Consider the following 25,232-nt stretch of genomic DNA (forward strand, 5'->3'; position numbering starts at 1 on the left):
TTCAACAAAACAAATCCGTACTTCATAAAAGAATGATAACATGCCCATTGCCCCATAGGCCTGTTTTCTTCAATAGCATGTCCTGCAAGCTGCGAATCATCTGTCAGCACAAAGACTTGATATAGAAAGTGGAAGATGGAGTCACTCGGCAGCTTCCAGTAGTCAAGACCAGCACTAAGATTTGTTTTTGAAAAACCACACACCATTCCATGAGGACATAATCGGGGGTGTTTCGATAGTGGGTTTCTGACGTTGTCATCACTATGTCTGCACTTCGAGCAATTCTAGTCGAGAGGCCATAGCTCATCGTAGGAACGAACTGAAACACGTCAACCAAGAACGTTATTACAAGGCAATGACCAGATATCATCACCATTAATTGAACATTAACACTTCCTTTCTGCTTTATTATGCACATATTAATTGTATATGAAATCGGTACAGAACAAGTAGAAGCCGGAGTGGCAGAAAACTCCACAGAAAGAAGAAATGTTCTTTGATGCGACGCTCCAAAAAGAGACATTAACCAAGTTTAGCCTAACACTTTTGTTTCTGATATCTTCTTACTTTAAAATAAAGTTTGAGTTCTGATGACTATTGTTTTCAACAAAGATATATAATAAGGAAATAAGAAACATTTTTAATTATAGAAAAAGCAAATCAAAATAAATTATAAAGTTTAATTTTCAATTGATTCAATAATGAATGATAAAATAAAATAAAAAACACAAAAACAAAAACATAAATATAAATCCACACCCTAAAAAAAACCTCATGACCTAAAAAATAAATATAAATAAAATTAATTTAATAACTGAATCTCTAAAAAGATATTACAATACTCAACACATCAATAATATTATTTAATTGTTTATTAGCCCAATAACTTTTTAATCTTGGGAGCAAAAAAATATTTTTATTATTAAGAGGATGGTGAAAAGTTAAAAAACTATTTGATAAATAGTTCTAAATTTTTAAAGATAAAATATTATTTTTATTTTGTTAAAAAAAAAAACTTGTGTACTCTCAAACAATCTTGTAATGACTCTTGAGCCAATAAAAAAAAAAACCAAAGATCCTCCACTCAAGCCTTATTTTTTTCCCACTCAAGAGCAAAAAAATAATTTCATTAAAGCAATTCATAATAAATTATCTCTATTGCTACATTAAAACTTCCACAAGGTTTAGAGTTTTTGTTAATGTAATTTTATTATATGATATAGTCAGCCCAAGGCAAGAGTATATCACCTTTTTAACAGAGATTTAAGATTTTTAGTATTTATAAGTAATAATAATAATAATAATAAATCAATTCAAAAAACCTTCTCAACAACTTATTCTTTTTAGGATACAATAACCCGCTATCCATCTGCTGACTCAAATTCAATTCTACACAAATGAATGAGTCAAACTCCACCGCATAAATTTACTTTAGATTAGACAACGAAGATAAATGCTGTAACTTATTCATATTAAAATTAAAAACTTCAATATAAGTTAAAAAATAATTATAAGTTAATAAAACATGTAAACTAACAAATTACATAATTAACTAACTAATGAGTTATATTTATACTAAGACATATTGCAAAAGAGCTAAGGTTATTATATGTATCAAGGTGAAAGATAAATTAGTAGCACTCCACTTGCTCGACATAGAAGAGCACTACGTTTTAGAAAGGTTTATGCTATATGCCTATAACATTCTCTGGATGTAACTAAAAAGAAAATTGCTAGTAAGTTGCCTGGCTCAAATTCTTGATACCAAGTGGCCGTATGCCACCACGTTTTCTAAATTATACACCTTGATAGCTACATGCAAGCGTCCTTATATAGCAGAAAATGACTGTTTTTCTATATATATATATATATATATATAGAAAAGGCTGTTTTGATGTTTTTGAACGACGTACACAAGCTCCCGTATCATTACTTTAATGTCTAGCCTTCAGAAACAAGAGCACAAAAAGAATTTCACGCCCAAAGAGCGAGGATAGACATTGAAGTAGAGCCAAGAGCTAGGGCGAGGAATGATGCCTTCTTCAACCATGGAGCAGAGCTCATCAGCTTGTTATGGAAGAAATCAACAGCTATGAGATCAACAAGACCCATGTATACAAGTACACCTGAAGATAATGACCCCAGTAATCCTTCCATGATCAAGGCATTGGGGTTACTGTCGTCGTAACCGGTTATTGAAAATATGATCATCCCTAACACTATCCCCATCGGTGTAGTCACTGCAAACATAAAACACATGTACGCCACCGTTCCGAAGGTAAACCCTGCCTGCAATTTGCCACCATTGCGTGCATAATCAGATTCATAGCAAGAATGAATGTTAGCTGTCACAGTATTTCTATCCTGTCCCATAAAGAAGTGTACCCGATTTCCGTTGACATGTTCCGACGACAACTTTCTTTGAAAGAAAGAAAAGTTGACCAAACTGAAAAGCTGGTTGATATCCTAGTTATTGTCAATCGTTCATGATATATGACTCATTCTCGCAAGATTGCCATGTAAAATTCTAAATACTAAATAAACATTTTACGCATGCAACAAGGAAGCAAGTAAATGCCATTAATACTCCTGCAAAAGATTTGAACTCCTACATGATCCAGCAGCTCATGATGTACTAACTACGTATCCTATAATCACCACTCTTATATTGCATGAATGGGGAAATTATTAGCTTACGGATTTTGATATAATACAATCAAGCAGGCCGTCTCCTTCTTAGAAGGTAAAGGTAGTTGAAGGAATGAACGACAGTGGGCTGCTGGAAAGAAAGACATGTCGTTCATTCTAAACTGGCAAGTGCCCAAATTTACAAATCATCCCATTCCAAGCCCACATGCAGAGTAGTACTTGTTTTTCTCTTTAACTAGGAAGCTAATAAACTAATTAAACCACATCATCAACAAGCAGAGATTAATTAACAATTAAATACCATATCAGAGGTTAGATTAACAAAATAATTAAGAGGAATTTACCTGAGCAATGCAGCCGCCAAGACCCATCCCTTCAAAAATCTGATGAAAAGCAAGAGCAGCGACAAGAGGTCTAATAGTACACTTATTTTGTGACATACCCATAGTAACCCCAATTATCACCGAGTGAAAAATAATCCCAATTTCCAAAACCTGCGACACCAACCTCTGCTTTACCTTAACCAAATCCACCTCTCCCATGATCTCCACCTTAACCGACATGTCACTCACTTTCTTTCCCACCATTTCCTCCTGTGTCCCAACAACCGTGTACTCCCCGTCACCGTCACCGTCACCATGCCCGTGCCCGTGTTGCTCCACGTGTGCACTTGCTGTTAAATCAACTAACAGGGCTAATAAAACCCCAATTAAAGTAACTAAACCTGCAAAAGGGAAATCTTTCCAGGGATGTTTTGATGCTACGTGGCAGTCAGAGAGTGCACCGAAAGCGTCGGGGAGTACGTGGACTAGTGAAGTGGAGAGGATTACTCCTGCCGCGAAACACTTGATGATTAGAGTTGCCTTGTCGTAGACGGGTTTGCCTCGGAAATAGCGAGCTAAGAGAACTGGAAAAGAGATGCCAATTATGCTTGTAAAGAAGATTATTAAGATGGAGATTAGTTTTAGGTGGGTTGCTGCTTGTGTGTCTCTGCAGGCTGCGGAGCGGGTTGCGTCGATCAAACAAGCAGCTGCCATGGGAAATGACGGGGTTTTGAATGACTGATCTCAAGTTTTACAGGGAGGAGGAGGAAGTTTACAAGTCTATGGCGTGTGGACTGGAGCGTCACGCGAGAGAGAGAGAGAGACTATCAAGGAGCCATAGTTGCCTACGGACCTGGTTCATTAAAGAGAGTAGGGTTTGAGGGGTCCGCTATTGAATAAATGGTGAATGCGCTACTATAGTAGTGATACGGTAGTGGTTTTGAGCCTTTTTCTGTTAGTGCTATTTGTGTGATTTCCAATCTTTGATTTTCTTTTTCTTTTTTTTTAGGAACTTCAAATATGAATTATTGGTGGATACATCTAAACTAACAAGACTGGGACGCATGGTTTTTCACCCTTTATGCTATGAGAAAACAGAAATTTAATCTTGTGGTGATAGAACTGCCAGAAAAAATGTCTAGCTTGCTTGGATAACTGAGTCGAACACATGGACGGGTTCAGGGGAAAACAAATGAACAAATGTATTCGTTTAAAGTATAATGTCATGGAAAAAACAAAAAAGAAAAAGTTGGTAGTCGCGACATAAATATGTAACGACCCACCGCCGTGATAAGGTAAGGTTAAATTATTAGTATTTGATTTGGTTGCGTATTGTAAAAAACTCTTAAACTGATGATTTTTTACGGTGGAATTGCAAAGTATAGTTATTATTTTGCCTTTATCTGCACAGAGTTTTTATTTTGTTTATAGGGCTATAACAGTATTTTCAATAGGATACAAAGATTATTTGTAAATTGACTGGGAATAATTTAAAATCAATAAAATTAAAGGATAGGTAAAGGGTTATTTTAATATTTTTATGGGTTTTTTATACTCTATTTATATAGAAAAAAATTAGTATTTTCATTTAAAAAAAAAAAAGTTGACACATGCGATGTAATGCAGTGACCAAAATTTTTTTATTATCATGTCATTTTGTGGAGGCGAAATTTATGGGGCATTGCATGTTTCTCAAATAACAGAATTTAGTTTTTTTTTTTCTCCTTGTTTTTCTTCTTTTCACTCATTGAAATTTGTGTTAGGTCGGTCAAAAATCAGGTTTTCCTTTTATTTATTTTATCTTGCAATTATGATCCTTTTTTTATTGATCTTTCTTTATTTTAAATTATATACATATTTTTATATAAAAAATAAGTTTTTAATTAGTATTAATGAAAATAAAATATTTAATTTTTGTACTGTTAAGCTTTTACGAAATTTATTGAAGTTAATTATTCTTTTATTTCTGCATACAATTGCATAGAAATATAAAGATATATATATTTTTTATTTTTTTATTGAAACTTTTTTTTTCAAATGATAAGTTTTTTTATTAATAAAAACATGCTATGAAAAACAAATTCATATATAAAAAGAAACACATAAACAATTAAGTGAGCTTTGACTACAGAAACTTGTGTGTGTGTGTGTGCATTTGTCTTCTATATATCTGTAACGTGAAAATAAGATGTGTCGGTCCATATTTTAGCATTAATGAATTACTATTTTGTTCTAAGCTACGAAAAGAAAAAAGAAAAAGAAACACATAAAGTAGTTCTATTCATTACTCACCTTATTATTTCGGAGTTTACTTTTAAAATATGGTGGAAAGCAAAGTCAAACGTTGGATGTCATTAATAGTAGTCCAAGCAGGCCTGAATTGAGCAGAGTAAGAACTATCTATTTTAAAAGCCCAATGGAAATCGTTTAAAGTCCACAAACGAATATCAAAAGAAACTTAACAGCATATTTGGAATTAAATTACATGTTAAATTTTATTCAATCTTAACTATAATTTGAATTTATTTAATAATATATTATAATTTTTAGATTTATAATAAAATATTAAATTTAATTATATTATTTGAAATATCTATGAAAATGAATTGAATTTTGACTATTTTGCTCTAGAATCAGTTTTTCTTACAATGTTTTTTTTTTTTTTTGCAAGAACCCTTATATTTACCATTTTTTTACACTATTCCTGTAATGTTGTACCACCTTCATGTTAATTTCGCAGTCTAACTCTAACATCCTAAGTGCTGGACTAGATATATAGCTTTAATCATTCTTCATGTTGGACTTCCCCTTTTATATGATCAAGGATATCACAAAATCTGATTTGAGGATATACACTTTATACAACTCAAGTCCCAGAATAAACTCAATAAGTACCGAATCAATTTGGAGGCACAGAGTTTTTTTCATTCCAAGTAGAATGATAAGAATGATGTTGGCCCTTTTAACTTAAGAATTACAAGGGCTAAAGGGGAGGAAAACTTTTTCTAAATTGGTTGTAAAATAGTCTGCAAATTGTTTATTGCTCTCATGAACTGTATTTTGATGACTGTTCTATTTAAGGAGACAGGTCAAGCGCTTATTTCAGCAGCATCTCAAACTATGCTTTAGATTTTTTTGCGGTTGTTTTAGATTCAAACTTGTAAACTGTGATTAAGAAGAATTGTCATCGTAAGGCCTTGTTGGGGAGGTAAGTGTCTTCGTCGAGGCCGAGGCGGAGAAGGGCTGCGTGGACATGTTTTAGGTGTTTGAGGGAGTTAAAGCCTTGAAAGAGACGGAATGTGATGTCTGCTGACTTGTTGAGAATTAAGGAAGGCATAATTTGAAAAAGAAATGGACTTGTTAATCTTCATCCTCATTATCCATTACTGGAGTTAGTTAAGATGCGTAAAAGAAAATTAATTGGAAAAGGCGTAAAATAATCTGCAAATTGTTCATTATGCTTACCCTCTGCAGCACTTTTGTAGTTATAAAAGAGGAGCTATATAGGAAAAATTTAGCAGCCATTTTTACTGCAGTTTACATCCCCTCTTCAAGTAGCAGGCACGAAGATTAGAAAAACAGAAGGAAAGAAATAGTGGTTTTTTATCTTTTATTAAAAAAAAAAAATAGAGTTTGTGATGTTAAAAATATTTTTTTTAATATTGTTTTTAATATCAATTCAGGGGAATTACTATAGCAAATTAGAGGGTCTTCCCCTTATTTATTTTTGGTTATTTTTTAGCAATTAAATTCTATTTAGAATTCAAATCAATACTCTCAAGAAGTTTTCAAATTAAAAAATCCATTTAACCCTACAAACAGCATGAAAACTCTACATTGCAAATTCATTAATTTCAAGTTTTACAGCTTGACCTAACAATCTAAAGAGCCAATCCATGAATAACGACTTGACAATGCTAGCTACTAAGTCATCAAGACAACTATAATTTTTGGAAAGGAGACAGTGACACGTAGTTACTGAATTTACACTTTGAATCCTGGCTGTGCTCTTTGTATTTTAGTTTTATGTTCCTTCTCCTGTGAAGCTGCATGTCAGGAACTTGGATACAACGTCCAATTGAGATGAAGAGCTTTTCGATGTTATCCCATGTTAAAAGGGTCTTCTTACGCACCAAAATGGATTTCAGACAGTCTCCCAGGCCCAAGTGGTAGCGTTATCTTAAAAATCGAAACCTGCTCGCTAAAAGAAGCCTATCTGTCTCGAGCCCACTTAGGATCAACCTAACAAAGGCTCGCGGTCGGTCCAGATTCACTAAGGCCCAGAATCTTTTGAATGGAAAGCGATTAAGATAAATTAGAAGGCTTGGGCATGAACCAAAACAAGTAAGCTTTGGGCCTGAATGGTGGGAGTTTGTCGATTGCCGCCTGCTTCATGGTGCCAACTGCCATGAACTCTGCCCGAAGAAAGTTTCACCGGCTCCTCGGTCCTAACATGTTCAATGGAATTAAATTGTTAGGCATTGGCAGCAAAACATGAAACTACGTCAGATTAGCCATCACCCAGCCCACAAAAGTCAGGATTATCCTTTTCCTTTGTCTCGTCATCTTTCTTTCTTTTTTTTCAAATGTTAAGTTAATATGATGGGATGGGTCTTTGTTTTTTGACTAAGGCTAAGTGACGGGGCAGCTAAAGAGGCTGAGACCGATGGGTGTAGGTTTGGATAGAAGGGCCAATAGGGCAACAGATTGGATATATACCGCAAAAAGTTCGGAACAACGAGTGTGTAAGTGATATTTTATAATATTAGTCTTATTTGACTTTTCACACATTAATAAATGTAATTCCATGCCGTGTCATATGCTTTGAAGTTATTTTCAATGGTACCTCTTATTCATATTCTCAACTTCTACCTCTTGTTCACACCTCCATTAGAATATGAATAAGAGGTATAAGTTGAATTAAACAAAAAAAAAATAGAGTTATAATTAAATGTATATATAATAAGAAAACCAAGTAATTAATAATTTGACGTCTTGATAACGAGAGAATAGTTTTGGAAAATTCTAAATAGTAAAGGGTTGACAACTACTCGTGACGGAGTTTAGTGCTACTACAAAGATTCTATAATCTGTACCTATCGTCCAAATAAATTTTTTTTCCTTGTCATCAATTTGTTTTTTTCATAGAATGAGAGTAGCTTTCATTAATAAATACAGAGTATATGTTCATCAACAAAACTATGTTCACATCATATGGAAAATAAAAAAAATACAAGGACATAATTATATATTGTTATATATGTTCAAGTAGACAGGCTAGAGACATGACAAGCAATTAGATAAATTAGTCCTCCAATAGACTCTCATATATCCTTCTAACTAGTTGGACTTCCAATGAAATTTTTTACTTCAGGCTGCTGATCATATTGAAGCATTTTTTTATATATAATAATTAAGATAATATTAATAAAACCAGTTTATTATGGTAATTAAATTAAATTTTGAAACTTGAAAGTATCGCATCAATTCAAGCTATCTTTTATCAACAAGAGAAGGAGTCGTGCTACCAAATCCTATTCCTATGTATTGTGATAAAAACTTCTGAGTCCAGTATATCCATAAAATAAAAGTTGGCCATAATTGTCAACAGGAATTTTCAATCTTCATCAATATGCAAACTACTACGTGCTAACTAACACAAAGAAAATTCTACCCTAATCTCTGGAGGGCTACCAAGAATAACAAGGCCATCATCTGCATGGACTGATCCTCAATTTAGCTGTCCAGCATCAAAATTCGCGAGTTACTATTATTCTTCTTCCCGTACACATGATGTAAAATACGTGCAGCCAATTTAGACTAGAATGAGAGACGTCTGCAACTGTTAGAATTAAAGGGCTGCAATAAATGTAGGAAGCGAAAAATCAACGATGTAATTGACCTTGCCACGTCCTTGATCATCGCATGCTCAAAAGAATTGAGACTGGATGCGTATATGTGCTATAGATATATTCTACGAATTGTGGTCCATCGTATGTTTTTAATTTCCAAGTTCTCGAATACTTGGAAAAATCCAACCATAGATCGAACAAACCTTTATGATCACAAAGGTCTCCATTCCAAGGTAGATTTGTCAAGACATCACTTAGCAATGAATGTTTACCTGCATGTAATAATTGAATATCCTTCTCTCTAAGTGGCCAGCACCATTTTTGGTCTGCTTTTAGTACTGGAGCCTGCATGTTTTCTTGGGGTGGGAAATTATTGAAATCAGACGGACGGACTTATGCGAGTGTTTGGATATATTCTCTTTATTCCGTGGTGATTTTTGTATCTCTCTCTTTCTCTTTCATACAAAGATGTGCTGAGCTGTTTGCTAGTAGCCTCCATGGAATTAACTTGTAGTCGAGTAGTGTCATGTGCAGAGTCATAATAGAACTTTTCTTTCTTTGCTTTTTTTTTTTAAAAAATAAAATTTGGCGTGCATGATAAGGCTACGCAACGATTGATCTTAATCTATCTTTTCAAGTCCCAGTCTAGTTGGACTTTTATGCATGCTACAAGGAAAAAAAAATAATCTTGTGAATGCATGCTTAAGACCGGGCTAGCTGGGGGTAAATGGACTTCATTTCAGTAGCCTGATAATTCATAAAAAATCAAAAGAAAAAAATAGCGATTTTGATTTTAGCTGTGAAAAAACCATCTCACCAAATGATATCTTGAAATAGTTTTATATAAATTCTTTCAACATTAATAAGCAAATGTTCTTCCTATATTTACTTAGTTAACACGCATGCATAAACATGAGGATTTAAGTTCGCGTGTCATACCTCGAAGAAAACTAGGAAAAGGGAGATGCACCACGCATTTAAATCACACAAATCGTTTTAAATAACACAATGATACTATTTAGAAGTATAGAACTACAAGGGAGTTTAATTTGGAGGCTGTAATGACGGATTTTATATGCGTTTTCTATAGGGATGTCAATGGTATTCCCATTATAATTTCCATGCCCACCCATTATTAATTAGATGAAAAAAATTAAATATTTATAAATTATTCATGAAGTTTCGGATATCCATATAGTTATCTTCATATTAGATTCAAACAAATTTCAAATGAGTTTAATAACATTCATATTTTATCTATTATTTATTAATTAACTAAAATAATTATCCAAAAAGTATTTACCCCATTCAACATATTACTACTAGCAATTACAATCCAATTCCATCTAAGACATATGTGTAATATATCCCAATCCCACGCACATCAAATCCCTAATCTTTATTCTTACTTAAAATCGTCAATTCTCTACGCGTACGGCTAACTCTTCACAAATCCTCTTTCTGATACAAAACCTAAATTGTCCGGGATGTACGTACGGTCACAATTAAACAAAAATATAACGAAGTACCATACAATATAGTTAAAATTCTGAGAAATATTGAATGAAAGATCAAGAAGTTATCGATGTCGATGGCTAGGATGCTGGTGCTCTTACAAAAGTAATGAGATGATAGGTTTCAAAGCTGGAGTTAATTAAAGTTGGGGGGAAAACTACAACTAGGGTTAGAAATTAATGTGACAAAGGGATCATGAGGAATTAGTGCTCGTGCTTATTGCAGCAATGACCAATGTATCAGCTTTGATTAGCTCTCTACATGTGTAATGGACATGCAAGTATATATTGGCATTATCATGATTAGAAACCTCTTAAGTCATTTAAACCACTTGTTCGTGCTCTCGTGCTCCACTCACTCGATATATTTCTATGATCAAAAGACAAAAGCCTCTCTCAAGAATCAAAGTCTATTGCTCCATTATGATTGCCATTCGATTGCTAGCTTTCTATTTTTCATCTAACCAATAAAATCATTACTATATCGTCATTATGCAATCATCATCCCAATAATCATGATCAGGCTAGCTGCGGTACACGTATATTTAGATGACAAGAAATTAATACCTTTGAAAAACAAATTCAATGGTGACTATAAATGAAGAAACTTCCTTCTTTGACAGGAGCTAGAGAATAGGTGCCTAACTCATGGCTGCTTTACCTAGCTAAACATGGCGTCGACTGTGACTATATATTGACTTGAAACCCTAACCAAAGTTGTTTTATCCGCGGGACTAGCTAGGGTTCTGGAAGATGAAGGATCCTGCATCTGGGCAGTGAAGTTGACATCTTCCCATCTATGCTGTGCCTTGATTATGCATGAGTTGAAACCCGCCGAAATCATAAAATATTTTACTAACATCTAATTAATGACCTTATTAATTCACTTTGGAGACCTCGCTGGGCGGTTTTTTTGCATTCAATAGGTATGTATGCCTTCCATCTCAAAAGAAATATGAACTTCTTGCATTGGCATGTTAAGGAATGCTTTAGCTATATGAGAGTCGACAAATGAGATGGGATAATCCAATCGAAAAAATTTTACCCGTGAGGAAGGTACAAAACATGGACCACTGGCTTCATGATTAGTCAAGATCACAAGGGTAGCGAAAACTGAGTCGATAACAGGGACAAATAGGGTGGCACCTAATTACGGAAATCTTTTGAGATTTCGTGTCACCAATGTGAAAGGAACAAGAGAAAAGCCCCCACAAAGGAGAGATGGATGGACTCATCTAACAATACACGAGGTGGGGTTTGGCCTCAAGCAAAGCATAATAAATCCAAGGGGATATTTTCTTATATATTGCCTAATTAAACCTCTCTTGGGTCTACGAAAAGGGATGTTGTTGTCGGTGGCGTTTTTGGCAATTGAAGGATTGTGCTCTCTTCATTTTTCATGGCCTTTATGCACCACAAATCTTCTGGACAGGAGAGCGATTTCCAGTAGGGGATGTTAGGCCTTAGCATTTCCTTACCGCCTACTTCTGTTACTATAACCTTACAATCTTTGGTCTTTGTCGCCATGTTGTGCACAAATTGGCACAAGTCTCCAACCAGTTTTCCTGATAATGGTCCTTCAAGGTGCAATCCATACATGAAGTAGAATCCAAATGGACTGAAAAAATCTGGTATTGCAGAAAATTTAAAACATGGAAAGATTTTATCAATCAATCTTGAAATCTTTGTGTATGTCAAGCAAGATAAGGGCGCTTTCCCTATTCTTAGCTTGAAGAGCTCCCCACTGTTCCATACACTAAGCATGGCCCAACTACTTGGAAATTTCCCATCTGAACCAGAACCATCCCATGACTCACCTCTTTGATAGGCCACCCAAGTCCCCAAGCTTAGCCTGTTTCTTAGTATATTGCCTATATCGTCAGGGAAAAACTCCGTTGAAGTCATTAGCTTGCGGTACAGAAACTCAGCTTCTTCAATCCTGAGTTTCGCGACCTCAGTTTTTGATGACAAACGCAAGGCTCGACGATCAACTGGATTGACAAGAATCGCTGGTGTCCTGAACTCTGCATATCCAAGCTTTTTTATGAAGAGATTAACCGATGCCTCGTTATCTTTCTCCGTGGCCATGTACGCGTAGTCAACATCATTTGCAACGAACCATTTTTCCAATTCAAGCACCAGCTTCAATCCAATCCCTTTTCTTCGATGAAGCGGTGCAATTCTTAAGCCTAGCACATAACCCAACCTGGCTAGATTCTTTGGAGGTTTATGGACGGTTGCAAGCTTTATAGAGCCTTGAATGACACCAACCAGCTCGCTGCCCAGCTCGGCTATCTAACATGTAAAAGAAACAAGGTTGCAATATTTTTTCGTCAATAAGAGACATCATTGTAAGGGCAATATTGGATGTAACAACACAAGATATATCCGATAATGGATATAATGAAAAACAAAGGAAAAATAAAAAAGAATGACGATGATCAGTATCGTGAGCACGTACCAGCATCTTGTACATCGGACTGTTTTTGATTCTACAGATGGGGTCACCCATAGTATCCGTGAAGAGAACTACTCGTTTAGTCGGGCCTACCTCACATCTTCTCTCCAGATCTTCCACTCTAGCTCTATGAATTTGAACATCGTAGCTTCGTATTTTAAGTTCTCCGTACACCATTTTTCTCACCTCATCAAACTTGCACCATAAATAGCAATGAATTAACGACCGGCATGAGAGAGTGGAGATACGAGCAAATATAGCTTTTTTATATATAAGAGATCAAAAGAGAGCCCATACATCAGATGAAATATTGCAGCTAGCATGCATATTGTATATTAGCTAGTGATATATATAGGAAGGAAGTATACAATAGGTTCTTCGTTCTACCACTAACTAAAAGAAATTGTCCTGCAAATTCATATTGATCATCATTTATATGCAAAGGTGGGAAATGTGAAATGTCATCTCTAATCAACATCAACACTGGGCTTCAACAGCAATAATAATAGACAAAAGGTAGTTAATAATAGGATGTGTCTTTTTGTCCTCAGCCTTTTGCCCATTCTTAACTTAATTAAGCCCTGTCCACGTTAGGATCACCTCAGGCTCACGCCACCGTGCACGCCTAAGAATATGTATAGTTGGCCAACCCTCATTTGTCAATCGATTGTCCAAATACGATTAAGCCCTCTGCCCTCCAAAAAAAAAAAAAAAACTGCAGTCGCTCAGTTGATATATACCATACATATACAGGGACGATGAAGCCCTCTGCCACCGAATTGAAATATAGGCATGCTGTCCCGTCGGCGGGTCATAAATATCTTCAAATCTGATCATAGATTAACGATTCTCGACAAGAAGTTCATTGTTTGATTTTATCGAATTATCAGATCAATCTTTTAGCTAGGTGTGTTAACGTGCGGTTGGCCTAATTAATTAAAGGAGTCTAGATTGTGTCGTCGGCAGGTGTCCACCGTCTATATATAATGCATGGTGGCGACATATAATTAACTAATTAAGTGCAGGGATTAATTAATTGGGGGGCCGGGAGGGGGGGTTTTATTAGCTTAAGCTTTATGCAAGAGGAGGAGTCCCTTTCCTCTCACACTGAAGTTCCTGCATTTGTAATATATTTTATTCTTGATTCGTTTCTTTGTGTGATGTGTGCGGTAACGGTGGTCCATATTGGCTTCCTTTTAGACGCTTAGATTCGAAAGTGAAAGTAACCCTACTATAAAACCCTAACTCGCTCTCTACTGCTTACAGAAAAGCTACATATATATAAATTAATGATAATGCTGCTCTAACGTGCCCTGTATATGTGTGCGCCAGCAAATTTAGCTTGCAATAGTCGGTCCAAATCAAAGCGAGCACTATTGACTTGAACTTATAGATCATGCCCAGGGACGCGAGGCAGCAGCTGTTCGTTTTCTGGCAATGCACATTGGATCCGGTTTGTGCGTTGGGTTGCATGTGGGCCATTCGGTCTCGAGGCTTACCTATTCATTTGACATACGCAACTGTAAGACGCAGTGGGCCAGAGGACCCTGGAGACGAGAGGGAGAAGGAGGCTGTCGGGAGTAGCTGTCAAGTTGATTGGTTTGGGTTTGCAATGAGCCCACGATGAGATGCGGGTGGACTTGAGCCCAGCAAGATGCTTTGGGTGTTCGTTAGTTAGTGTTCCTTGGCGTAGCGCCACTTGATTTATTAGTTCTCTCCACTCGAACAAGGAAAAACAAAAGAAAAGGGAATGACTCCTTTTAATTTTTAGCATAAGTTTTCCAAGACCTTATTAGGAATTTAGTTTTTGGAGCGTGCGAAAAGATAGATGAAGAACCATTAAGACAAAAAAGAAAAGACAAAGTTCAACAGATGCTGTACCGTCTTATACCTTTTCAGATTAACGTCTTATGCTTGCAAAGTTAATTATTGCCATGTAGATGCTTTAATTAGTGTTGGAATTATTAATCTTCATCTTTGGGAACAATGGGCAGAAAAATAAGAAAAGAAACGTTTCCAAACGATTAGCTTATACCAGGAATCAACATATAAATAGAAAAGAAAAGGAGAAGGCGACATAAGGAACACAGCAAGAAACCCTAATATATATATATATATATATATATATATATATATATATATATATATATATATATGATCACATAGCAGAATTAATTAGAATCTAATTAATTACACATAAAATGTTTTACGAAACCCTAACCGTTCTTCTTCTTCTTCTCTCGCTGTTTTTTTATGGGCCCTTATTTAACTTGCTCATATGGTTCCACCAACCTCACTTTCATATTCATTATTCTTAATCTAAATCACAATCAATCCACCGCACCCATTATTGCTTAGAAAAAGACACGTGCTCCATTTATGCGCCATTAGCTAAATGCAAAGTGCACACGTGTAGGAAACCCCCCATTATCACCCTAAAAAACAAACACAAAGGTCCCTCCCACTACATCCTGGCTAAAGAAAATACGGGTCCCTGCTTCACTCACGATGATCTATTTTGTTTAAGAATGGACTCCTATTGCTGATGATGATTTTAACTCTCCCACAAAGTGCTAAGTGTACGACATTTATTTGTCTTGTTGGTGTCCTAATCTTTCTTTGCATGCATTATGTTGTCTAGCTGCATCTACATGCCTTTTTAGACGGACACTTTTGTTAGATGGACACTTTTGAGGGCCAAGGCCATTTTTTAATGTGTGGTACCACTCCAAAAGTGCTCCAAGCTTTCTTAAGGGAGGGAGCATGATAACTCCTTGCTTTTATTCTTCTATTTGCATCAAACTTATCTACGAAAGTGTTGCCGATATGCCCTATGAGGAGAGACCTTTTATGTCGATGCTTAGTATTGTTCCAAAAGTCTCCTCGTTAATCATCTTTATCCATTCCCCTCAATCCCTTTGGAGATGCGACCGTGACGTGTGGTTGGACCAATGTTTATGTACCAGTTGTCGTGAAATATAGGAAGTGGGATGAAAGCTAGAGAAGGGACCAGTTCTTAATCAGATTTGTGCAGGAAAATCATGGAAGCTAGATCATGGATGAATAATAACCCCAAGAGACCACCATCTGAATCTGCATTAAAAGAGAGTGGAAGAGAGAGAAACGAAGAAGAAAAGGAAGGGCACATTACACACCAACCAATTAAGATCGATACCACATTCTTATATGCCAGCAAAAGACGTCATTTTGCAATGAAAAGCATAAAAGAAGAGAAAATGGTTACGCTACATGTATCTGAACTACACACTATAAGGTGCTCTAGATGTCAAGTAGTGATCGCTAATAATTTGCCTTCTTTTTCTTTTTCCTTTTCCTTTTCCTTTCAATGAATGAAAGATTTCACTATAGATGAGGGGCTCAAGGGAGAGTGTACACTGCTCTTATTTCTTTTTTCCATACAGAGCAAATGAAATTACATCAAGCAATCCTTAATATATTACCTTTAAATCTGAGGTCCGAATTTATCCCATGAGCTTATAAACCAAGCTGATATCTAAAATATTTGATTAATTTTTTTGGTTTTGATAATCCAATCCATCCTTTCTTGATGAAATGACTAATAAATCATGTTTTATTCCTGCATAAGATCCTTTTATATATATATATATATATATATATATATATATATATATATATATATATATATATATATATATAGGAACTAATTGATGATTAAATGAGTATCATTTGAGAAAAAAATAATTATATTTAGGGTTGCGCTTGGCCGAACCCAAAAAATAATAATGAGTTATGGATTCCTTTTTTATGATCATTCTTTTAAAGAATAAATCCAAAAAAAAAAAAAACAGCAAATACTTATCCATCAAAAACTCATTTCATGTAGAGAACTTCTTGCAAAGTTGAATTCATATTTTGCACACTTCAACTGACCTTTGATGCTTCGAATTTGAAGATTCTAGGACTAAATATCCTTTACCTTAGAACATGAGAAGAACAAGTGATTTTTATATTCAATTTCTCTTTTGTAAAAAACGCAATTAGAATCAATTACCTTTCCTAGTAGAAAGTCAATTCAGAATTGCAAGCCATTATATAAAACTATATTTAATTAGGGATATGAAAAGTTTTTGTAGAAAGTTATCTCAAACTCTGTGTAGAGTATATTTATATCCTCGTGTCTGACTATTATATCATGAAACTCTAAGCATTTATGTAAAAGTGGCCACAAGACAAAGTTATCATCAACAAAAAAACCTACATGTGATCATGGTACCTTGAGAGGTGCGTAGGATAACCTCCTGCGGATCGATCCCTCATTGCCCTATTTAAACCACTCCTGTTTCAAAAAGCCATTTCGCAAGAGTCCATAAAATATGGAAAGGAATCGAAGTCACTTGTAGGCCCATTTCATGGTCCCCGTTTGTTTGGGCCCGGAATCTGCAGAGGACTTCAGCAAGATTGTCCAAAACTGGCCCATATGACTCTTCTTGGGGCCAGTATCTTCACATTGTTTATAAAAAAGTGAAAGTAAAAACTACATTTATGTTATTTTTATTTTTTCCTCGTTGATATTAGAATTTGGGATATATATATTTATATTTTCACAAACTTTTCTTCATTAGCACCCAGTAACATGGTCCATTTCCTTACTAGACGTCGCAGTTCCTTGCAATGGAGCACCTGCAATCATATTTTTTCGATTATAGATGCCATGTGAAAATATAAAAAGAACCAGCAATTTCTTTTTTAATTTTAAGAATATAGAACCAGCCAGTGTTGGGCCGAGTTCTAGTAGAGGAAAACAAGCATGGTGCCGAGTGAAGGGAGACAAATTTTGTTCCAACGAGGTGCACGAAAAGCACCAAATCAGCCTGTATTTTCCTTTTACTGTTTTACATAATTTACTAATATTTGGTTTTAGAGGGGGTCTGATATAGAACGTAACTAAGAAATCAGCTATATGCACTATGGGCTACAAATAAAATTTCAGAGACACGTAAGCACAATGGCATATCATCAAAATCTTAAAAAAAAAAAATAAATCCAAATAAGGTCCTTGTGTTCTTATTAGCCTGGAAAATCAAAGAGGGATTCCTGGTGCATTATTTGCCTGTGGCCTGTGGGTACGAAATATTCTCTGGTGGCCTGCCTAATGTCATAAATAGGAACATTAAATCAGGGTTCCCTTCATCTTCTGAGGCTGTGTTTGGTAATATAATGCATTGAATTTAAAAATATTTTTCAAAATATATGTGAACTGAGAAAAAAAAGTATCAAATTTAATATTTTTAATTTAAATACATTTTTATATAAATAATAAAAAAAAAATCCCCCGCCTAGGCCGCATGACGAGACGCATACCAGATTTTAACAACAAATATAACCTGCAGGCTGGAGTACTGGTCACCCTCTGTATCATTAAAGAAACAAGAAATAGCTTGTGGACCCGTTTAATCACATCATTGGTGCAAAACGTAATTGGCGAAAAGCAGCAAAATGTTGGCCCCTCATGTCACATAGCTATAGCCATTTAACTCGAATGAGTTCTTGGTTTGTGTTATGAATTTGACTGATTAAATTATAATTACAAGTAAATTTAGTATATTATGATTTTAATATTAAAAAATTAAAAAATATTATTTTAAATAATTTTTTAAAATCAAAGTATATTATGTTAAAATCAAAATCAAAATATTATATTTTTACTCATTATCCAAATTTTTTTTTAAATAAGTGCAATCCTAAAAAGGAAAGTAGAAATTTATTGTTCAAATATTAAAAGGGTCACTTAAATTAATCCAAATAAATGCTTGTAAAATAACAACGATTTCTTGGTTGAGGATGTCATAAATTAAATATTCAATAACATCAAAATATTTAAAACGATAATAATATATTTAGAAATACTTTTGTTTTTTTAATAATTTTAAAGGGTTGGTCTGTGGTTAAGAATACTTGTTCCTTTCTTAATTTTAAATTTCAATTCCTGGTAATTTATTTCAATAACGGGCCTTCGATAAAGCAAAAGAATAGATTTTTTAATATATTGATTTCTATTAGATTGAGATCTGTTAAATCTCTATAGTTGTTCCCTGCTTTAATTGCCTCTTTTGATTATCATCTTTTATCAAGTATTTGGAAAACCAGGAAGTGTATATTTGGTATGGGATCGCATAAAATTTCGAAAATTTTTAAACGCTCAGCCATTAATAATGTGATCTTGACAAAAGCACTTCAGGATAATTGAACGCCCTGGAAATAGTGTCATGCACCATATCAAGTTTCTTTTATTGCTACAGACTGACAGAAACCGACCAACCGCTAAGCTCTAAAGTCTGCTGACAAGTCTTTGTCTTAAAGCTTCTTTTTTGTTTGCTTACTCAATAATCCTGTTTTGCTACTACAATGACCTTTCTCTCAACCAAACTTCAACCTTTTTCACTTTTCTTCAAATTGTTCACTTCTTTATGATTCTTGACGACCATGAAAAGCTCAACTTCAAAAGGTACAGAGACAAGGGAGTTTAACTACAGGGAGATAGACTGGGAACTTAGGCCTGGTGGCATGCTTGTTCAAAAGAGAGATGTTGGGGTTGGCTCTTCTGGGCCTATGATCAAGATCAAGGTCTCTCATGGCTCATGTCACTATGATACTGATGTCCCTGCTCAATCCACTTTTGGTAAACATCTGTCACTGAAATTAATTGTGCGTGTGATTTGCTTTATTTTGGTTTGATCCCATTGGATAAAATGCCAGGATCTTATTTTTCTCCTTCTGGGGTTTTACTTTGCTGTTCATTTCTTGACAGTGGGATCAGAGACAAAACTGTGGTTGGTCCTAGTTTTTATTTTAATGGTTGTTTCGCAATTAACGAGAATGATCTAGCCGTGATCGGCGATAGATTTTGTAGCATTTTGATGTAATGTTGTTTTTTTTCCCCTTCATTGAACAAGCCTTTTGGCTTTTATTTCTACTTTTTCAAGATGCAATGCATATTTGCCAAGGAACAGAAATTCGTACTTAAAAATTGATTTTGCTTAAGTTAACCTTACGGAGATGTACATTGATCATGATCATTTGCGTTCGTTCGTTCATTGTATGGCCCTCTCATTCTTGCGTGCAATTTGATGGTTCTGAGGTTGTTTGAGTTTACCTTGATTGTCTAATATTAAACTGCCCACTGGGTATAGGTTGCAACATTATGTTGTCCCTTATTCTGCATTCTGAAGTTGATCCTTAATTGCTGTATTTTGTTGAATTGAAGGGGATTTGAAAAAGGTTCTTGCCAATGAGACTGGTTTGGAGCCTAAAGAGCAGAGATTATTGTTTAGAGGCAAAGAAAGGGAGAATGATGAATATTTGCACATGGTAGGTGTAAAAGACATGTCAAAGGTGATACTTTTTGAGGATCCAGCTAGCAAAGAGAGGAAGCTCGAGGAGATGAAGAGAAATCAGGGTACGTTTGAAGCCTATGAAGCTGTTTCCAGAGTGAGGGCAGAGGTTGATAAACTTTGCGAGAAGGTTAGCTTTCAATTGAGATAAAAGTTAAAAGAATTTCTTGATGGCAAATTAGGTGACTTGTTGGTTATCGATGTGCTAATGATTTCTTAGGTTGTTGCATTGGAGACAACATTTTGCAGTGGCACCGCGATTGCAGACAAAGAATTTGTTGTCTTGACGGAATTGCTTATGATACAGTTGCTTAAATTGGATTCAATTGAGGCAAATGGAGAAGCAAAAGTGCAGAGAAGGATTGAGGTTATTAATAATGCTGCCCTGCTTGCTAAATTCTTCCTTCGCTGATGTTCTGTGATTGTCTGTCATTAGTTCGTTCAAAAGCAAGAGGGAAACTGTTTTGAACCTATAACTTGTTCTATGTCCCAAGTCAGAAATCAGTATTCGGTGTGGGTTTGAAAGATGCTTGCTCTTCATGTGCACAAAAGCTTAAAGTGATCTATGCTATTCGTAAAACAATGCTGGAAAGTGGAATTAAGTGATTGAAAGACAGCTTAGGATAAGTTGGAGCCTATGGTTGTCCTGATTAATGGGCTATTTCAACTGGGTTATAAATTTTCAGTTTCATATTGATTAATCATGCATTCCCACTCCCACTAAATATAAAAGACAAAGAAGGAGAGTTGGAAAGTGTAAAGAGAATAGTGCTTGCTGATGAATCAATTGTTGCGCCTCTGTTCTTGAAAAGAAAGGGTAAGCAGGAGGTCCTCTGATGTGATTATCCTTCTGGCATTTATGCACGAAAGAGTAGAGATTTTTTCACCCCTAAGGGCCCTTTAATTATTTCCCATAAACACTTATTGACTCGTGTGGCCATTGCTTCACTATTACTTGCTATACCATAGGCTACCAGGGTGATGACCCTGCTGTCCACTTTTTTTTTTTTTTTTGATTCGAGTCCTTGCATTATCGGGATCGCGCCTATTCGGTCCAAAACATAACGACTAAATGTTGTTCAGTGCAGTTCTGTGTCAAAATGATGATGTATAAATTCGAATTTTCATGTGCAGGTTCGTCGAATCCAGAGCTTTGTGGACACTCTTGACAATTTGAAAGCAAGAAACTCTAACCCCTTCAGCAATAGTAGCAATGCAGTATCGGTGACTACCAAATGGGAGACATTTGCGTCTGGAGTTGGAAGCCTGAGTGCCCCAGTTCCAATGCAATCTGCCACTAAAGTAACTCAGGACTGGGAGCTGTTTGACTAACCATGAGTTCTGTTTGCTGGTTGGTTTTGTACAAATTCACAATGGATTGTGTATTCCCATAGGGCTTGAAACCCGTATCGTGTAGCATCTTATGCTCTTTTGGTCACCGAGTGCTGTTTTTGCCGAGAAATGGAGGGGCTTATTTCGAACCGCTTCTATAGCTGTACATATGGCTTTTCTTATAATAGATGAGCAACTTGTCTCGTCTCATCCGTTTGCCTTCTTATACATGGAAGAACTATGCTTGGGAAGCATTGCGGGAACCATCTTTAAATTTTTGGTCTGAGTCATGACAGCCATTTTCGAATGCACACCCAAAGGTCTCAAACAAAACCAACATGATCAGCCTCCATATATTTATATATTTTTGGGTAGAGCTAGAAACACCCCCACCCTATCCCATATCTACCCAGACTGCGGCTGCACTTTACCACTTTCGTTTTGGTTGAGCTTTGAAATCATCTTCCTGGACACTGCACTTGCGTTCATCTACAGTACTTATGGTGCTCCTTTCCCTGGGTAAAAATGATGCCGGATTGCCGCTGCACACTTCAAAAAGATTTTTCTTATCTTTTTTTAAGAAAAATCACCGTGTTGATCACGTTTTCACAACATATTCTTACAACAGAACCATAGCTTTATTTTAAAAAAATATCTGAACAACGCGACAGAAGATAATCAGTGGTCTAAATGCTTCCTTTCTTATAGACTAATGTGCAACCTTCCACCCTATATAAGTCCAGGCCTTCATATCTCAACCTAACACGGCACAATTAAACATGCAATTTAAGTGCAGCTGCTTCTTCCAACCGTTACCCACCTGAAAGAATTGAGTAGGAGAAACAATTCCCCAATAATACACGGAGGTTTCAGTTGATTTAACCTGCTGGAAATTAGAGAGCAACGACCAGGGCATTAAAATGATTTAATAATAATAATGTCAGCAGAATTTCCCTTTCACTTTCCCTTTCCCTTTCTCTGCCTATCTCTGTGTTTTCTTATGATTTTGTTTCTGATCAGAACAGCCGGTTTTTTCTTTTTTCAAGAACGAGCCGGTTAATATTATTGCTATACAAAAAAAAAAAAAAAAAAAAAAGGTGAACTGAAATCCAGTTTTTTGGCTATAATTCATTAAATTTTTATCCAGCGGAGCGATAGCTTTTCCCATTTCACATGATCTTCACTATAGGACCTTTTTTGTTGAGAAATAAAATTGGGAATGGAATCCGTCAAAGGCAGGAACTGCAGGAGTTTAGTGTGCTCATCACTTCTTTGACACTTTAGCCCTTTAGCTATTCCCCTTCCCAAATTTCTGCTAATGAGGTGAATGAAGATTGAACTTTCACGTCTCATTGGCATTGAAGCTGCCCTTTACATTGGGGATTAGCAGGGAAAAGATATGCAAGTGAGTTGTCAATAGTTTCCTATCCAATAGCGGCAGGTGGTTTTGTTCTCATTCCAGACTCGAAGGTTCAAACAACAAAGGATTCATTTGCAATATTTACAGAAATATTGTGCATTTAAATCCTCTTCTAGTATTACCTTTAAGAAAACAAAAGAACCCGCATTGGTTGTAGTTGCTCTTATGTCATGAAATCACCCTGCCATCACTCATGCTTGATTCATGGCTCTTCACATGTTCCATTTGAGTATTCTTCGACTGTGTGATTGTATGTTCCATTTGATAACCTGTTTGTGCTGGTTGAATTTGAATAAGAGGAGTATGCAGAAACAGGACTGCCTCGTGAGTACCGGTTCTGTGCTGCTGTGCTACTTCTTGTGGCCTTGACACGAGCCTTCCTACCCTGTATAGAAGACCAAAAGCATATCAATGATGTAAAACAGAAATCTAATACAAACCTCTTAAGCACAGAAGGCGTTTTCATAAAATGAAAATTGGAGAATTCTGATAAGCAGAATACCAACTGATACTCGCCAGAATTTATACCGAACCATGACGTGGTTCTTACCGGGAAAAGAAAAAACTAGTTATCATCATAAAAAATGATAACACAGCCATGCATATTAATAGTCAAAGGTTCACCTTTCCCATGCACTTCTCCAAATGAGGAGCAAATCTCCCAGCCACGATCGGTCTCCCACAATTCATGCAATCAAACACTTCATTTGCAACACTTGGATGTGTTTGTCCAAATATGTCTACAACATACTTGCCATTGGTTTCACCACTATTACTAGGATCAGCTACTGTAACACGAGCTTGTGCTGACAGCCTCAATTCTTCTTCCTCTTCCTCCAAATTGCGATCAAGACCCAACCTCGCTATCCGATGACACTCAGAGGCAACATCAACAATTATGGAGTCAAGGAGCTCCCCAAAAAAATGGGATGAAAGCTGTAATCAAAACATTTACAACCATGAAAAACACGTACTAGAATTGTATATGAGCAAGCACATCAAAAAAGCATACATGAGAAGAGCAAAATAAGAGCATGAGTGACAGGTCATTGGAGGGTTCAATTCCAAAGGGGAACAAATGAGTCATGACTCATAAGCAAAGAGGAAATGGAGCAGAAGCAACTTTAGGTAATAAATCTGCAGCTCTTTATTTGCCTAACAAGTTCTCCATGGAGAATGGCAGAGATTCAACTTACACCATAAGTTCCTTCCTTCCTTCCTTCCTTTCCTTCAATAGGTTTTAACTTGAAATCATTTGTTTTTTCAGAAAAGAGTAATGCTATGCAGAGTTTAATTGCAATCATGATGGTGAATATATTACATATGCCTCTACGGTCTCACATTGACACCTGATCGCATGTGTTAACAATCACACATCTCTATCAGCAGAGACTGGGCAGAATTTCTCTTCAAAAAAAAGAAAGAACACGCAATGATCGAATCCCATCAATAATAATACTCAACCTTTGACCACAATATTTTATATTTAACAAACAATCATAAATATTATCAATGGTAGATTACTTAGACATTATGAAACTACTGATTAACATAATGGTAACACAATCGTATAATTTTTTCAAGAAAATGAATACCTGAGTATGAGAAGACATGTTATCCTCGTTGGGCACTGACATGGACCTTTATGACACAAAAACTGCACTACCTGGCAAAATAGAATACAAAATCATCAAATCCTAGTTTCTTCAAGACAGATCTAAAGGATCAAACTTCAAAAAAAAATCGCAAAAGTTCACTCCAAATTAAAGTTTATCAGTCCCAGATTTTAGATTGGATTAAGTAACTCGATTAATCAGCTAAAAACCTGGAAACCCACAATAAAAATTAAAGTTACAACGGACATATCAATGTATAACATGGGATTGAAATGGCTCACTTACAGATTGAAACGACGTAGCCTTTACGAAGAGAGGGAGGTACTTTGCTAGTGCCTTGTCTTGTTAGTTTTGGTTTTGATTTGCAAGGAAAGAGAAGATAGTGGGGATCTTCTGCTTCGCACGACCCACAAATAACCAATAGCGGCTCGCCACTGTTTATGAAATAAGATTTTGGACGTAATTACAGATATATCCCTGTTCCCTAGCATTAGACATAAATATATAATCGTCCCTCAGAGCTTTGTAAATTACAATAACAGTCTAATCTCATCTCATCCGTACAGTTCAGTTTCATCCAGACTCGGAACCAATCAAGTACGGGGAAAGATCAACCTTACACACGTGCAAATAAAACGGATTGTCGTAAAGTCCAATTATTTTTGTATGGTTTAATTTCGATCGAATCAGATGTT

General features: G+C 35.7%; 4 protein-coding genes across 4 annotated transcripts; 1 reads left to right on the forward strand and 3 right to left on the reverse strand.

Annotated features, from left to right (window-relative positions):
* Positions 1-1,715: 1,715 nt before the first annotated feature.
* LOC118027572 (zinc transporter 6, chloroplastic) lies at positions 1,716-3,943 on the reverse strand. Its single transcript, XM_035030953.2, has 2 exons — positions 2,994-3,943; positions 1,716-2,289 (listed from the first exon to the last, which is right to left on the reverse strand). Exons 1-2 carry the CDS (start codon positions 3,684-3,686, stop codon positions 1,975-1,977), a joined length of 1,008 nt encoding a protein of 335 aa, XP_034886844.1. The 5' UTR covers positions 3,687-3,943; the 3' UTR covers positions 1,716-1,974.
* Positions 3,944-11,355: 7,412 nt separating this feature from the next.
* On the reverse strand, positions 11,356-13,201 carry LOC118027571 (probable N-acetyltransferase HLS1-like). The gene is made up of 2 exons (XM_035030952.2): positions 12,800-13,201; positions 11,356-12,633 (listed from the first exon to the last, which is right to left on the reverse strand). The coding sequence occupies exons 1-2, from the start codon at positions 12,971-12,973 to the stop codon at positions 11,653-11,655; spliced, it is 1,155 nt and encodes a 384-aa protein (XP_034886843.1). The 5' UTR covers positions 12,974-13,201; the 3' UTR covers positions 11,356-11,652.
* Positions 13,202-19,165: 5,964 nt separating this feature from the next.
* Positions 19,166-21,708, forward strand: LOC118027568 (BAG family molecular chaperone regulator 4). Its single transcript, XM_035030949.2, has 4 exons — positions 19,166-19,457; positions 20,043-20,299; positions 20,390-20,536; positions 21,304-21,708. The coding sequence occupies exons 1-4, from the start codon at positions 19,262-19,264 to the stop codon at positions 21,499-21,501; spliced, it is 798 nt and encodes a 265-aa protein (XP_034886840.1). The 5' UTR covers positions 19,166-19,261; the 3' UTR covers positions 21,502-21,708.
* Positions 21,709-22,911: 1,203 nt separating this feature from the next.
* Positions 22,912-24,961, reverse strand: LOC118027570 (SAGA-associated factor 11). The gene is made up of 4 exons (XM_035030951.1): positions 24,823-24,961; positions 24,517-24,587; positions 23,546-23,857; positions 22,912-23,306 (listed from the first exon to the last, which is right to left on the reverse strand). The coding sequence occupies exons 2-4, from the start codon at positions 24,556-24,558 to the stop codon at positions 23,124-23,126; spliced, it is 537 nt and encodes a 178-aa protein (XP_034886842.1). The 5' UTR covers positions 24,559-24,587; positions 24,823-24,961; the 3' UTR covers positions 22,912-23,123.
* Positions 24,962-25,232: the final 271 nt, after the last annotated feature.

Source organism: Populus alba, chromosome 9, assembly GCF_005239225.2.
Source record: "Populus alba chromosome 9, ASM523922v2, whole genome shotgun sequence".
NCBI classification, from domain to species: Eukaryota; Viridiplantae; Streptophyta; class Magnoliopsida; order Malpighiales; family Salicaceae; genus Populus; species Populus alba.